Raw genomic sequence first — 13,169 nt, 5'->3', positions numbered from 1 at the left:
CAAATAGACCAGCATATCTTTTTCATATATTTTCAGATGGACCAAATATTGATCTCCGTAACCCCTTTTTCATTGACCGAAGCAGTTGTGGCGTAACTGAAGCTCCACTTTGTTTTTCTACTTCATCTACCACTCAATATATGAATCTATCCACGTAACTGTTTGGATAGCACAAATTTACAAAGGCCAATAGGATATTTTTTTTTAATTTTCAACCTATTTCGATACACAAAAGTGACTTTATTTTTTGACCAGAGAATGCACCCTTACATTTTTTGTTGATACTTGAACGTCTTGATAATTCTGAGCAGTGTTTGGCCCTGTTTAAATATAACAAACCAGGTTTTTTGCGTCAATATGTGACAATGGATAAAACATGGATCCATCACTCAATTCCGGAATCAAAACGATCATCATCTGAGTGGTGAGCAACTTGTGAATTTCGTCCGAAGCGCTCGAAAGCACAACAATCGCCTAGAAAGGTTATGGCCTCGGTATTTTGGGATGTGCGTGGTGTAATCCTCATCGACTATCTTGAGAATAAAAATACCATCAACAGTGAAAGTTATATAACGTTATAGAAGCGTTTGAAGGCCGAAATTGCAAAGAAACGACCGCATACGGCAAAGAAAAAAAATTGTTTCATCAAGACAAACCACTGTGTCACAAGTCAATCAAAACAATGGCAAAACTGCATGAATTGAAATTAGAATTGCTCCCAAATCCACCGTATTCGCCAGATTTGGCTCTCAGCGACTACTGGCTGTTTGGTGACCTCAAAAAGACGCTCACCGGTGAGAAATTTAGTGGAATGAAGAGGTTATTGATAAAACTGAAGCCTTATTTGAGGCAAAAGTTAAATCGCGGTATTGATGGAGATTACGTTGATTAATGAAGCCAATTTTGAACAAAATAAAGTGTTTTTTTTCTTAGGCTCCGGACGTTCCAGCCATTGTGTTATTATGACTGTGTTAGAGGTCTGAAATCCTACTATTTCAGGATTATATACGGTGTATCCGTTTGTAATAGAGATGCTACCCCTATATATCTAAATTTGAAAGTTGGTGATTTGACAAGTCCTTTAATTCAATTATCTGGCCCTGATACCGGTTATTCAACTTTCTAGGTTGATAATAAGTTAAGTTATTCATATGTTAATTGGCTTGCCTGAGCCCTCTTTTGATAATAACGGTGTAACCTTAAAAAAATGCAAAAACAACCAAATTTCATACATTTATCCCGAACTCATCCATCCAAGAATCTAAATTGATAGTCCAATTTTGTTTATGGGAACATAGTCATCCATTTACAATGATTATTTGAGATATCATAGGTTGGGTAAATGCAAGGACATTTCTTCGGCCAGTTGGCCATGTACATTTCTCTGTAGGACTCTATTTGTTGAATATACAGTTATTAATTATCTGGACCAATTTCCGTCGATGAAATTTCTCAATTTCTCTAATTTGTAGTAGTGGTAGTAGTAGTATTTTATTCATTTAGGTTATCCTAATGTACAAACGTTCATGAAAAATACAGTGCATTTCTTTAATGCACGAATACTTCATTTTGAAGTGAAATTGACAGATGAAACTTTCAAAATGGCGACTGATGGCGCCATCTGGGGAAAAAATTAAATGGAAAGGGGGTCTTGTGACATACCGTTTTGAAGCTCCCGATGAATACTTCACAACCCTAGAGTATGAAGTCAATATCTTCACCTACTACAAAATAGCGGAACATTTAATAATTTCCTGAAGACAAACACATAAATATCGATATTTCTAGAAATATTCCTTTTTATCTGTCAGATGGCAATTCCAAGAACCCGATACGGTTTGTTGAGTTATTTTTTGTTTATAAAAACGACAAAAAAATGTCAGTACGACAATGAACATCATTGTTCAGTAAGGATATTCTCATTTAGTTTTCGGTTTTACTAGTAGAAAGGTACCACGTCAACAGTCTCTAAAATGGTCAATTCTCGTCCATTGGAAGAAAAAATTGAAGATATTTTTATTTTCGGTGCGACACGTGACTTTCACGAGACCGAAAGCATTTTCAATTAACGTTTTCCGAATCGTCCTATCTGTAGAAAATATTTGAGGGAACTTGTATCCAAATTCACAACTACCTGTAGTGTATATAACAAAAAGCCCCCAGATCATCCGTCCATTCCGGAAAAACAGCAAGTGCAAATAATTGGTGAGATGGTAGTAAATCCAGAACAGTCTATTTATTCCGTCGCGAATGTTTGTGAGGTGTCTCCTTTTACTGTATGGAGACTTTAAAATGGTACACCAATTAACTGAAAATGGCCTTGAAGAACAGAATTCTGCGAAATCACGACGGAAACCATTGCAAGGTATCCTACCTATCTCCACAATATTTGTTTTAGTGACGAATGTAAATTTTTTTAAATGGCAATGTTCACAGACAAAATTGCCGTTATTGGAGTGACACCAACCCTCGCGTTTTCGGGGATACCCAATATCCAGAAAAAATTAACGTTTGGGCAGGAATATTGGGAAACCATATTGTAGGACCTCTATTTATTGATCAAAATTTAACAGGGGAACTGTATTTGACTATGTTGTAAACTACTGTTGACCCTCTCATCACTGAAATCGTCGAAGCGAATCCTAATTAATTCGATATGTTTATTGTATTCCAACAAGATGGAGCACCACCACAGTACTCCAGACAAGTAAGAAACAATTTGGACACTACTTTCCCGGTCGTTGGATTGGCCGTCGAGGTCCTGAAGAATGGCCAGCCCGCTCCCCAGATTTGACACCTTTGGATTTCTTTATGGGGCTATTTGAAGCAAAAGTTATATGAAACTAAACCTGGTCCAATATTGGGTATACTTCAGAGAATAATAAATATTTGTAGAGATATTGACGTTATTGTGTTCGAAAATATTCGGTGTGAAATATCGGATAGGCTGTTTATATGTCAAGAAGTCCAAGACAACCATTTCGAGCATCTTCTGAACTGACCTCAAGCTTATTCCCTCATATTATATAGTTATATGTCAATGTATTCAGACAATTATTGAAAGTTCCGCCATTTTGTAGTAATTGAAGACATTGACTTCATATTCTAGGGTTGTGAAGCATTTGTCAGGAGCTTCAAAATGATGTGTCACAGGACTCTCCTTTCCATTCAATTTTTTTTCCAGACGGCGCCTAGTTGCGATCCTGAAAGTTTCATCTGTCAATTTCACTTCAAAATAAAGTATTCATGCATTAATTTAATAATCTCAAATTTCAATTTTTTGAGTTGACCCCTTCAAAAAATAAAATGAGGGGACATTAAAGAAATGCACTGTATATTAAAATTTATTATCTTTTATGCTGACCTTGAGTTTGTCTTGGATACAAGAAGCTGATATTGGTCCTACTACCATATTGGTGGATTTCATTGTTAACTTTAATTTAGGTAGATTGAATACCCTTTATTTTTTTCAATATAAAAACTATACTTAGATCATGAGAACTGTTTGAGATTGATAACCGCTGACGTACTGATGTAAAGTAATTATACAGTTATTTTGACGTTAATTTATTTTTTTTAGCACCAATTCAATTTAAATGTTTATGGTAACATTAATGAAACGTCAGCTTAATTACCAGTACAACTGTTATTTTTTGAAAACTCTTGAAATCGAAATTATGAACTTTATTTTCAAATACAAATTGATACGAGTTATATCTTTCAAAATATGACAAACATGTATATATCTTTTTTCCGTACAACTGTACTGAATGAGCAGAATAAACGCATTTACCAAAAAGTTTCAACATTCTCCCACCAGTCTCCACTTTTTGGTTAGCAGAACACAAAGTTTTTGAAAGCGGCCTATGGGCCAAAGTGACTCCTTCATTGCCCCCAATTGTATTAACAAAAAATAATTTTTGTATTTGAATTTTCTTTTAATAAATGGCGAATGTTTTTCGTTGCCCCAGTCTCATATACTACCTTTCAATACAGAAAAAACGTTTACCTTGTCTTCGATGAATCATTAGTATTGTACTTACTGTGGAAGGATCCTCCAGTGGCGTCTCTATTTCCGCTTGACGTAAAAATACGTTGCCTCGACAAGCTCTCCATAGCATCCGTTCGAAGGCAGGAATACGTTCCCTCAATATGACACCAGCTACGAAACTATTTACAGAAAAAAATATTGGTGAACTTGTTCATCGCTTCCTTTTCAGTTCATCAGTTGGGTCAGGTACGAATTGCAAGCATTTACAGTCAAATAAAAACAAATCTATATATTTGTCAATGCCCGCATGTAATGTAAAATAACTGAGAAAGACAAAAAAAGAATTGAACTACAATTTCGATTGCAAGACGATTTGAATATTTGTTGAATATATAGATTTGCTGCATCTGTTGTTCTCGCCAGCACAATGTTAACGTACTTCGACATTTTAGTTTAGGAATTTGAACGATAAAACATCTAATTTCATTCTAACGAATTTGTACAGATTCTAACAGAGCACTAATATACAAACAACGCCAAAATCTAAACACTATCTAAACATCATTTTGCTAAGATGCATCACGAGCTTGCAACAACATTATTACAATCTACAACTAATGTGCCAAAACAAAACTGCATAGTTATAAAATATTTTGTCAGGACATAAAGTTTGCAATATGCGATATGTGGTATCTATTATCCAGTTTCCAGAACAAAAAATGTTTGGGTCTTTCAATGTTCTAGGTCTAGAAAATGAAAATGACATCGACAATATTCATAACACTTAAAAGATGTATGGTGTATATGGCAAATTTGCAAATATCTACAATGAGATCCACTGAGTGTGGTTTTACTCCACATATTAGTTTGATATTTCAGAAGAGAAAAATTAATTGGTTTTAATAACGGTCAAATCATGCCCATATTTTGTCATAATCAAACTCCAACATCAATACAGTTTTCTTTTCTAATAATATCAACTCTAAAATATGTAAGACTAGACCAGCTGGGAGTATTTACAACCAGCTTCCACATCCCCCAGCAGAAAGGCAATACCAATGCTTCGTCAATATTTTAACAGTATCATAAATGGTGATGACGTTGCATTTATGCTGGTACTGTATGAGCTGAACAAGCTAACAACATATGCAAAATGAACACAGTGAAAAGAAAGAATCCATACTTTAATAATTGGGGAGAAAAAAATCCGAGTTATTAGGTTATGGTCAAAAGGAACTCCTAGTATCAAACGTTTCGTTCACTACTGGGGCAGTAATAGACGAATATTTTGAAAATCTATGCGATGTCAATGTCTGCTTCTGGTACAATAAAACACATTTCACCGTTCTTCCCCGCTAGGGAGTCAGCATCTTCCAAGCCAGCATATCTAGACCAGAGACAATTTATTATGTCTACCTACTCAGTAGAGTCTTGTTGGCAGTTCAATACCAACTTGAACATTGCTTGACAAGGACCAAGTGCTTTTAGTCCCGCTTGGTTATTCGAGAATATTATTAATGAATTATGCTTGAGGTCGGATTCTGTCAATTTCTCTGCACGTGAATCAACGTCCTTGGAACTTTTACATACTCATCAATCGGCTGAGGAAGATAAACATGTTTTATAACAGCTTCCTCAATTGACAGCTCCAGACAAGTTAACTTCAGTATTCCAGAAGATGCGAAGTATAATCTTATGCAAAACAGAAACTCAGTTGCTGCTCCTTTGAAGACAAAACTTCTAGCAAAATCTTCCAGTTTTGGCTTGAAATATTTTTTTTAAAAAACCATTATTTTGCACGTCTATGCTAAATATATGCTCGCAATAAAGTGGATCGTACTGTATACTATTTTATTCAATAACTAGCAAACTTCCAAAATTTCTAAATCTGTCAATTTCATTTTCACATTTTCTGATTCTCAAAAAAAACCATATTTATGCGTATTTCCGAAATAAGAACAATAAAGACCATTTTGAATAGTGCGAACTTTATGTTAGACACTGTACAAGGTGTATTACTACCGGCAATGCGACTAGCAATAATAAAAAAATACAAAGCCAATTGATTTGAATACAAAAAACACAACTTTTGAATTTCGATAAAACGCCCTCAATTCGTTTTTTGCCCCACCATTGAAATCGAACGCCGTAAAGGTAAATCACCCTGTACATCGCAGACGCCAAACATATTAGAACATAAAAAAATACTGACCATGGGAAGTATTCCTCTGGGTCAAACTGTTTATCCGGAAAACTGTTAAAAGTAGGTATGTTACACAGTATAAGTAAATAGACAGTGTGTTATTAAATAAGTGTGGTGTCCATGAGATGCGAGGGTGATGCGTTAGAAAAAATGGATGAAGATGCCCCGTTGTTTTTCCCATCAGAAACGACAATTTTCAATTGATTGAAAAATGAATTTCGAGACAATCCATTGTTAATTACTATGCTGTATTTCCTATTTGCAACAAAATTCATTTCCTTTCCATTTTCATAAGAGATGAATTTCATTCTTCTATTGTTTATGCTTTAATATTTACATGTATTCTCACTTCAATTACTTTAGAAATATTCAAATCTCCAAAAAAAGACAACCTCATCCGGCCTTACTGAAAATAAATCAAAGGAAGTAAAAGAACGTTCTTAGAGATAACATTTTAGATTTTATCTCATTCACAATCTATTTTTATATTGAGATGTGATAATAGAAATATCTATTGATTTGTATAGAAAAATGGTTCAGACGAATCTTGAAATTGAAAAAATATAAAATGAAATCATAATAATAATAATAATAACTGAGTTGATGATTTGAAGAAATTGAAAATTTTGCAGGTTTTCCTGATGCCCATTATTCATCTCAAATGCAAATGTAATATTAATTTTCAAAATGTTTGAAAAACTCTGATTGGGAACTCGTACAACTGAAAAATAAAATGTTCCTGGTGAGATAACTAAACGGTTATGAAGTGTCCAATGTATGAAACATGATTTTCGATATTATACTTTGTACTTTGATAATATGTCCGCTCTCGATCATAAATTCAAACGATGAAACTAATAATATTCTCATCGAAGCAATGGTCATTTTCTTTTCTCGGCTGCTCTTGTCTTGTAAAAATGTTACAATGCTTCCTAACAAATACAGAAGTCTTGTCTTTCAAAAAAAAGATGTCATGTAATCAGTAAACTATGGAATAATGAAAGTTCCATAATTGGGTCATTTCAGGTAATTCGACATAAAAGACCAGTTATACAGTGTGTAAAACCCAAATGGAATAAATTAACTATTTCGGTTACAGTACATATTTTAACCAAATCACGAAACAAGTCAAATTTAAATTATAATTTGACATACTTCAACGGAAAAATGCTACCCCTACCTTCAACCCCCGTCGAATGACAGGTACAACCCCAAATTTTTTAAATGAGAAGTATAGGCTTGTGATATTTCGTTTGAACGGTCTCTTCATTATCTATTTAAAAATGTTATCGCTTTTCAGTTTATTGCAACAATTAAAATAAAATAAATAAAAATCATTTGGTTACCGAAATTTTATACAATACACTCAAAACTTATTGCAATATATTCAAAACTTATTTCATTTTGAGGTATTGATGGTAAGAAAGTAAGCAAAAACCATAGCAATGTTTTTTTAGATGGTATCCTTTAAAAAACTGTAAATAATTTCCGTGGCAACGTTAGTTTAAAACGCCTAGTCAACTTATTTTGTATGTTACAACATTAGTTTTCAGTATTTTAATTTAAAGTTCGTTGACTTCAAGTCTGACAAATGGTTAGATTAACGAAATAACAGTTTTACAATTAAATTTCCTAATTTACTGCCAATTTTTCAAGGAGCAATAAGCAAATTAGAGAAGCAGTTTCGCGATCTTGGTCATGTTGGGGCAGATAAAAAAAGCAGCTGCTAATGCAATGAGTGATGAACTCAAATTAAATGTGATGCTTGAGTTTGAGGAAAACCCACCCACATCAAGTAGAAAGGCATCCACTACATTCAATGTTAGCCATACATCGATAGTAAACATATTAAAAGAACATAAAATGCATCCCTACAAAATGATACCTACTCAGGAGCTCATGGAAGATGATTTTGATAGAACTTATTTTTGTGAGCAAATGATGGACATGTTGGATGACAATATCATCCAATTAGAAGACGTTATGTTTTCTGATGAGTGTACTTTGTCTCTTAACGGTCATGCTAAACGGGAAAATACTCGCTACTGGTTAAAGGAATATCCTCACTGAATGAGAGAACACATACAATGCACTCAAAAGGTTAATGCTTGGGCAGGGATTGTAGGAAACCATATCATTGATCCCTTTTTCATTGAGGACAACTTGAATGGCGATAATTATTTGGCACTACTTCAAAATGATGTCATTTCAAGTTTAGCAAATTTATATCCTGATCCGTGAAATCTTCAAGTTCCAGGGAAGACGATATGGTTTCAGCAGGATGGAGCACCACCACATTACCAAGTTAATGTTCGGCAATACCTCCATACATTTCCCAGTCGGTGGATAAGGAGAAGAGGATCGATTGAATGGCCATCGCGATCACCTGATCTTTCATCATTACATTTCTTTTTATGAGGATATGTAAAGAGCAATGTGTACAAAAGTAAACCTTCAGATTTGAATGACATCTGACGTGTTTCTGGATTTTTTAAAGATTATACAGTAACCGAAATAACGAATTTATTCCATTTGGCTTTTACACTGTATAATACTAACCAACAATGTGTGTATACGTGGACTGTTGAAAAAATAAGGTTTTAATTTTTTTTATGTTGGTACACTCGTCTCAAACATATGTTCACAGTTCCAGTTGTTTAGCATGTTTAGTTTGTTGGTGAGAGGCATAAAAGTTTTTGGGTGTTGGGCGATTTTCTGCTATTGTGTAAAAAATGGAATCAAGTGCTAAAAACACTTGAAACGTTGACAGTGACATACTCAAAGTCAGACAATTTTTTACAAGTATCTGCCGATTATTATTATTTTCTTTCAAATGAATTTTAAACAGTTACATATTTTAAAAGTAGTATCTTGCATTTGTTCTATGTTAAGCCAAAAAGATTTCAAGAGTTGAAAGAGGAGAAGATTTTAAAAGGCTTACTACTACTTGTTGCCTCAAATAGTTGAAAGTGTTTACAAAAGTTATATTCTAATAAGTCCATATGTAATATCTATCACTCTAACGAATTATTAACCAAAAAAAAATAGTTGAAGAAACGTTTGTAAAAAAAAGTTTGAAAGCAACCTGCATTACAAAATCAGTTGAAAATTTCACCTTGGACATCAAATCTGATTCAATGCAAACCTTCGTTCTCATTCTGTGACAATCAAAAAAATTCAAACAATGCCATTTCAGCCCGCTGGGCTTCTTCACTTTTTACGTTCGATCTCGTATCAAAAAATGTTACGTAAACTGATCCATTCACGTTCAAATTACCGTGGAATTAGATAATTTCAGAGTACGTAGGTAATAATGATATAAGTAAATAAATATTAGCTAACAATAAATTATCACACAAGTACTACTTATATTTGCAAGTGGATCTCATCTGATAAGCAAATTGAATTAGGCATCAGCTATGTTCGACTGAATCGAGTCGAAATCAACAGTAGCTCCACAAATTGCTCAACTGCGAAATTGAAAAGATCGTGGATCGAAATAATTTTTTTATTTGATATATAAAATACATATAACCACGTAGCTGAGGAGTTACTACGTATTCTGGCTTTACACAAGGCTTAGTCATGAATGTCCAAGGTAACTAAAGGATATTTCATTAAGCGCTTCCCATCTTTGAATTTAAATAATACAGAAGTATTTGTGAGATAGCATTGACATTTTTTGTTAGTCTGAAAGACCTATTCATGCCATTCATTCTCTGGGTAGAGCGCATCAGAAACGTCCAATTTTCCATGAGTGTCGCGCATATATCAAGGTGAATTTGACTGATGGCAGGGGTTATGTTGGCTTTGAGGACCGCTGTAGTTTGTGGCTCATTTCCATACAGCTGCGACTTGGGAAAAACCAACAAAAAATAGTCTAACGGGGTTAAGTCGCATGATACCGGTGGACAGTTCACATCACCTCCACGTGAGAAGACATGAGCTATGTGGCACGTAGCGTCGTCCTGTTGAAACCACATGTCTTTGGTGTCCAGATCATCCAACTGAGGCCAAAAGAAGTTGGTAATCATCGATCTATAGTCAACGTACAGGTATTGGTCGATCTTTTACTGAACCAGTGTCCTTGTTCATCTTTCACTGCCTGAACCACTGTGTATGCTGTTTTCAGCGAGTGCTTTGGCTTGGGATGTGGGGGTTGAGCAAACCGGCCATCGGATGCCTGCTTCCACGTAGCCCTGCTGGATAAGGGAATGACAGAATCACTTGTGGTTCTGTTCTTCCCTAACTGAATGGCATCCCAATGATGGCTTAATCCTAAGGTGTGTGTATCCGTGCCGAGAGGATGAATGACACTGAACCTATCAGCTGTCTCTACGGAACCTTCGAGATACCGGGCGCCCTCTCGTCGTAGCATCGCCTTGTCACGGTAATGCGGGGCACTGCTGTGATTGACCTTCTTTCCCTAGCTACTCGTGGGACTTTAATGGACAGAGTAAACTTAAAAATTCTTTCTGACGCTGAGTCTACAGAGGAGATGGATATCGAGCTTACGACTCCAACTGACCTCCCTGTAAATTTAGTACAGGAGCGAGTCTACAAAGGAGATGGATGTCGAGTTTATGACTCCAACTGACCTCCTTGTAAATTTAGTACAGGAGCGAGTCTACAGAGGAGATGGATGTCGAGTTTACGACTCCAACTGACCTCCCTGTAAATTTAATTCAGGAGCGAGTCTACAGAGGAGATGGATGTTGAGTTTACGACTCCAATAAACCTCCCTGTAAATTTAATTCAGGAGCGAGTCTACAGAGGAGATGGATGTCGAGTTTACGACTCCAACTGACCTCCCTGTAAATTTATGTCAGGAGCGAGAGCTTCTCAACTTCCCAACTCTTGATCCAACAACTGTACCTTAAAGGTTTGGTGGTGCAGCCAGGAAACGACTGAGTCGTCTCCTCAAGAGCGGGGTACCTTATAAAACCGCCTTGCACCAAATTCTTGAGCGGCGTACGCAGAATCTGTCTCAGGTGGGGGAACAGACCCTCCATGAACAGGTTAGCAAACGTTTGCGCTCAAGTGATGATTCACCAAAACCATCGTCAGGTGTAGCTGACGTGCAAAAACCCTTATATGGGAAGGTTGTCGTGGGTATCAAGGTGGGAATCTTGCAACTTGACTATTCGACTATCTCATTAATAGAGCATATACTTTGTGTCTGCCCCACTAAGGGACCGAATCAGGTCTTTAGAGTTCGGCAGAGCCGTACTCTTACCATCTGACCTGAAAGACCACTCATCATAAAAATTAATCGGCTTCTTTAAGAAGCTGGGTTTATTTGGCTGAGCGTGAATAGGTGTGAGCCACAATAAACCCTTGCGGGTTGCGGTAGAGGGTCGAGTAGACATAAAAATGAGTTTCTCAAAATTTTAGTGCGATACGTTTGAAAAGATTCGATTTTTTCTAACAGACAAATTGAAGGTCACTATCGAATTTCCTCTGGAATAATTACGCAGCGAACAATATAGTTCCTTCTCTTTATGATCTCTATGCAATTTCTAATCACAATGGGACCACTTATAGTCGAGTCGTGTATATTTTTTTTTCTGAAAAGGAAAGAAATAATCCGACTATTGAGGTGTTTTAACACTCACATTGGTCATTTATGTTAAATGTTTTAGATATTATCATGAGTTCAATATACAATTACCAAAAATTAATATAAATGTTTCAGATTCAGAATTTTACAGTTTTCTTTTAGATATGAAGTATAGACAAGAACAGCCCAGACTTGAATTTTTTTCTGTAACAACTATAATATCGAAAATTCTAAGCTTAAACATGTATCATTAGATTTGCCCAACACCTTACTAATGAGGTTCCAGACGACTGTATTTCTATACGAGGGATGAACTTCAATTTCCAACAAAGGACAGAAGTAACACAAAACGTATTCTGAACAAAGTTCGAGAATTTAATCTGTTGGGTTAGTAGGAAGTTAATTGTTTTTGAGATGTCTCAGATTGACTCAGAAACATAAATGAAGTAAATGAGAAGCTTTGCAAATATACAACACTTTAAAAAACCCCTGGCTCCCAACGTGGGACAGATCTCAAAAATATTATCTTTGTTAAAATAACTACAAGTTCTGTTAATCTTACGAAGTTCATCCCTCCGCCCGACCTACAAGGATGTAGTGAGTTTTTCTTGAGATGCATCGTGCATTGTTAAAGGATGAGCGGGGAAAGGTGCAATTCATGATTGTCTTACTCGAAGCAAATCTTTCGAATATCCCGAAAGGATAATCATGGTTGATGGCGCCAAACCAAATTGATTCATAAGGCTGTATGAAGTGAGAAATATAGTTCATATATGATGAATAATAATGGCCCCAGTACCGATACTTGGCGGACACCATGTTTAACGAATTTGTGTTCTGATACACCACTTTTGTGAATAAATTCAAAGTGATATTGCATACTTTCGAATTTTCCATTGAGGATAAACTACTAAGGGTGATATTCTATCCTATTCTGTTTTTCCTGAAATAACATAGTTTGCTTCGAGTATGTGAAAATAAAGGGATGGCATCGTGAGATGAGTCGATGATACGTACCCCAATTGCACGGGGCCTAAGGTGCTTTGTCGGGCTATAGAGTCGTCACTAATGAGGGCCCTGGTCATAGACTCAGTGGGGTTAACACCCCCCTCGTGCTGCTCAACAACACAACACATTAGCAAACCCATTGCGCTACCACACAAACATGACTGTTTTCAATTTGTTAAAGGGAAGTACAGGACGTCGATCGCAGATAGTTTTTTTTAGTTTTTGAAATGTTAGTAGAAGCTCAAAGTTTTTGCTACTGAAACATCCCTATAGTAAAGAGAATTTACAAAAAATAAATTGGCTAATATATACTCAGTGTATTAACGATAGTTGAAAATGTAAATCGAAATTACGCCAAAAATATATACAGGGTAGTCACTTTAACAAGGCCGGACGAAAGGAGTGGA

At 35.7% G+C, this 13,169-nt stretch overlaps 1 protein-coding gene across 6 annotated transcripts in view; it reads right to left on the bottom strand.

Moving 5' to 3' along the window:
• The window catches only part of Vha100-1 (V-type ATPase subunit a family protein Vha100-1), a 110,009-nt gene that overhangs the window by 21,004 nt on the left and 75,836 nt on the right, over positions 1-13,169 (bottom strand). For 4 of the 6 annotated variants that reach the window (XM_074183148.1, XM_074183146.1, XM_074183150.1 and 1 more), the window contains exon 6: positions 4,044-4,170. In XM_074183148.1, the coding sequence (XP_074039249.1) occupies positions 4,044-4,170 (127 nt within the window). Of the gene's footprint in view, positions 1-4,043; positions 4,171-6,203; positions 6,246-12,771; positions 12,870-13,169 lie in introns of all 6 variants that reach the window. The other 2 variants (XM_074183145.1, XM_074183147.1) reach the window with 2 other exon arrangements.

This window comes from Leptinotarsa decemlineata, unplaced genomic scaffold (genome assembly GCF_025532065.1).
Source record: "Leptinotarsa decemlineata unplaced genomic scaffold, Ldec_3_MD MMD2_tig00026330_RagTag_RagTag, whole genome shotgun sequence".
In the NCBI taxonomy this organism is placed as follows: Eukaryota; Metazoa; Arthropoda; class Insecta; order Coleoptera; family Chrysomelidae; genus Leptinotarsa; species Leptinotarsa decemlineata.
Note: the sequence above shows the minus strand (reverse complement) of the source record. Positions and strands in the feature narration are given on the sequence as shown.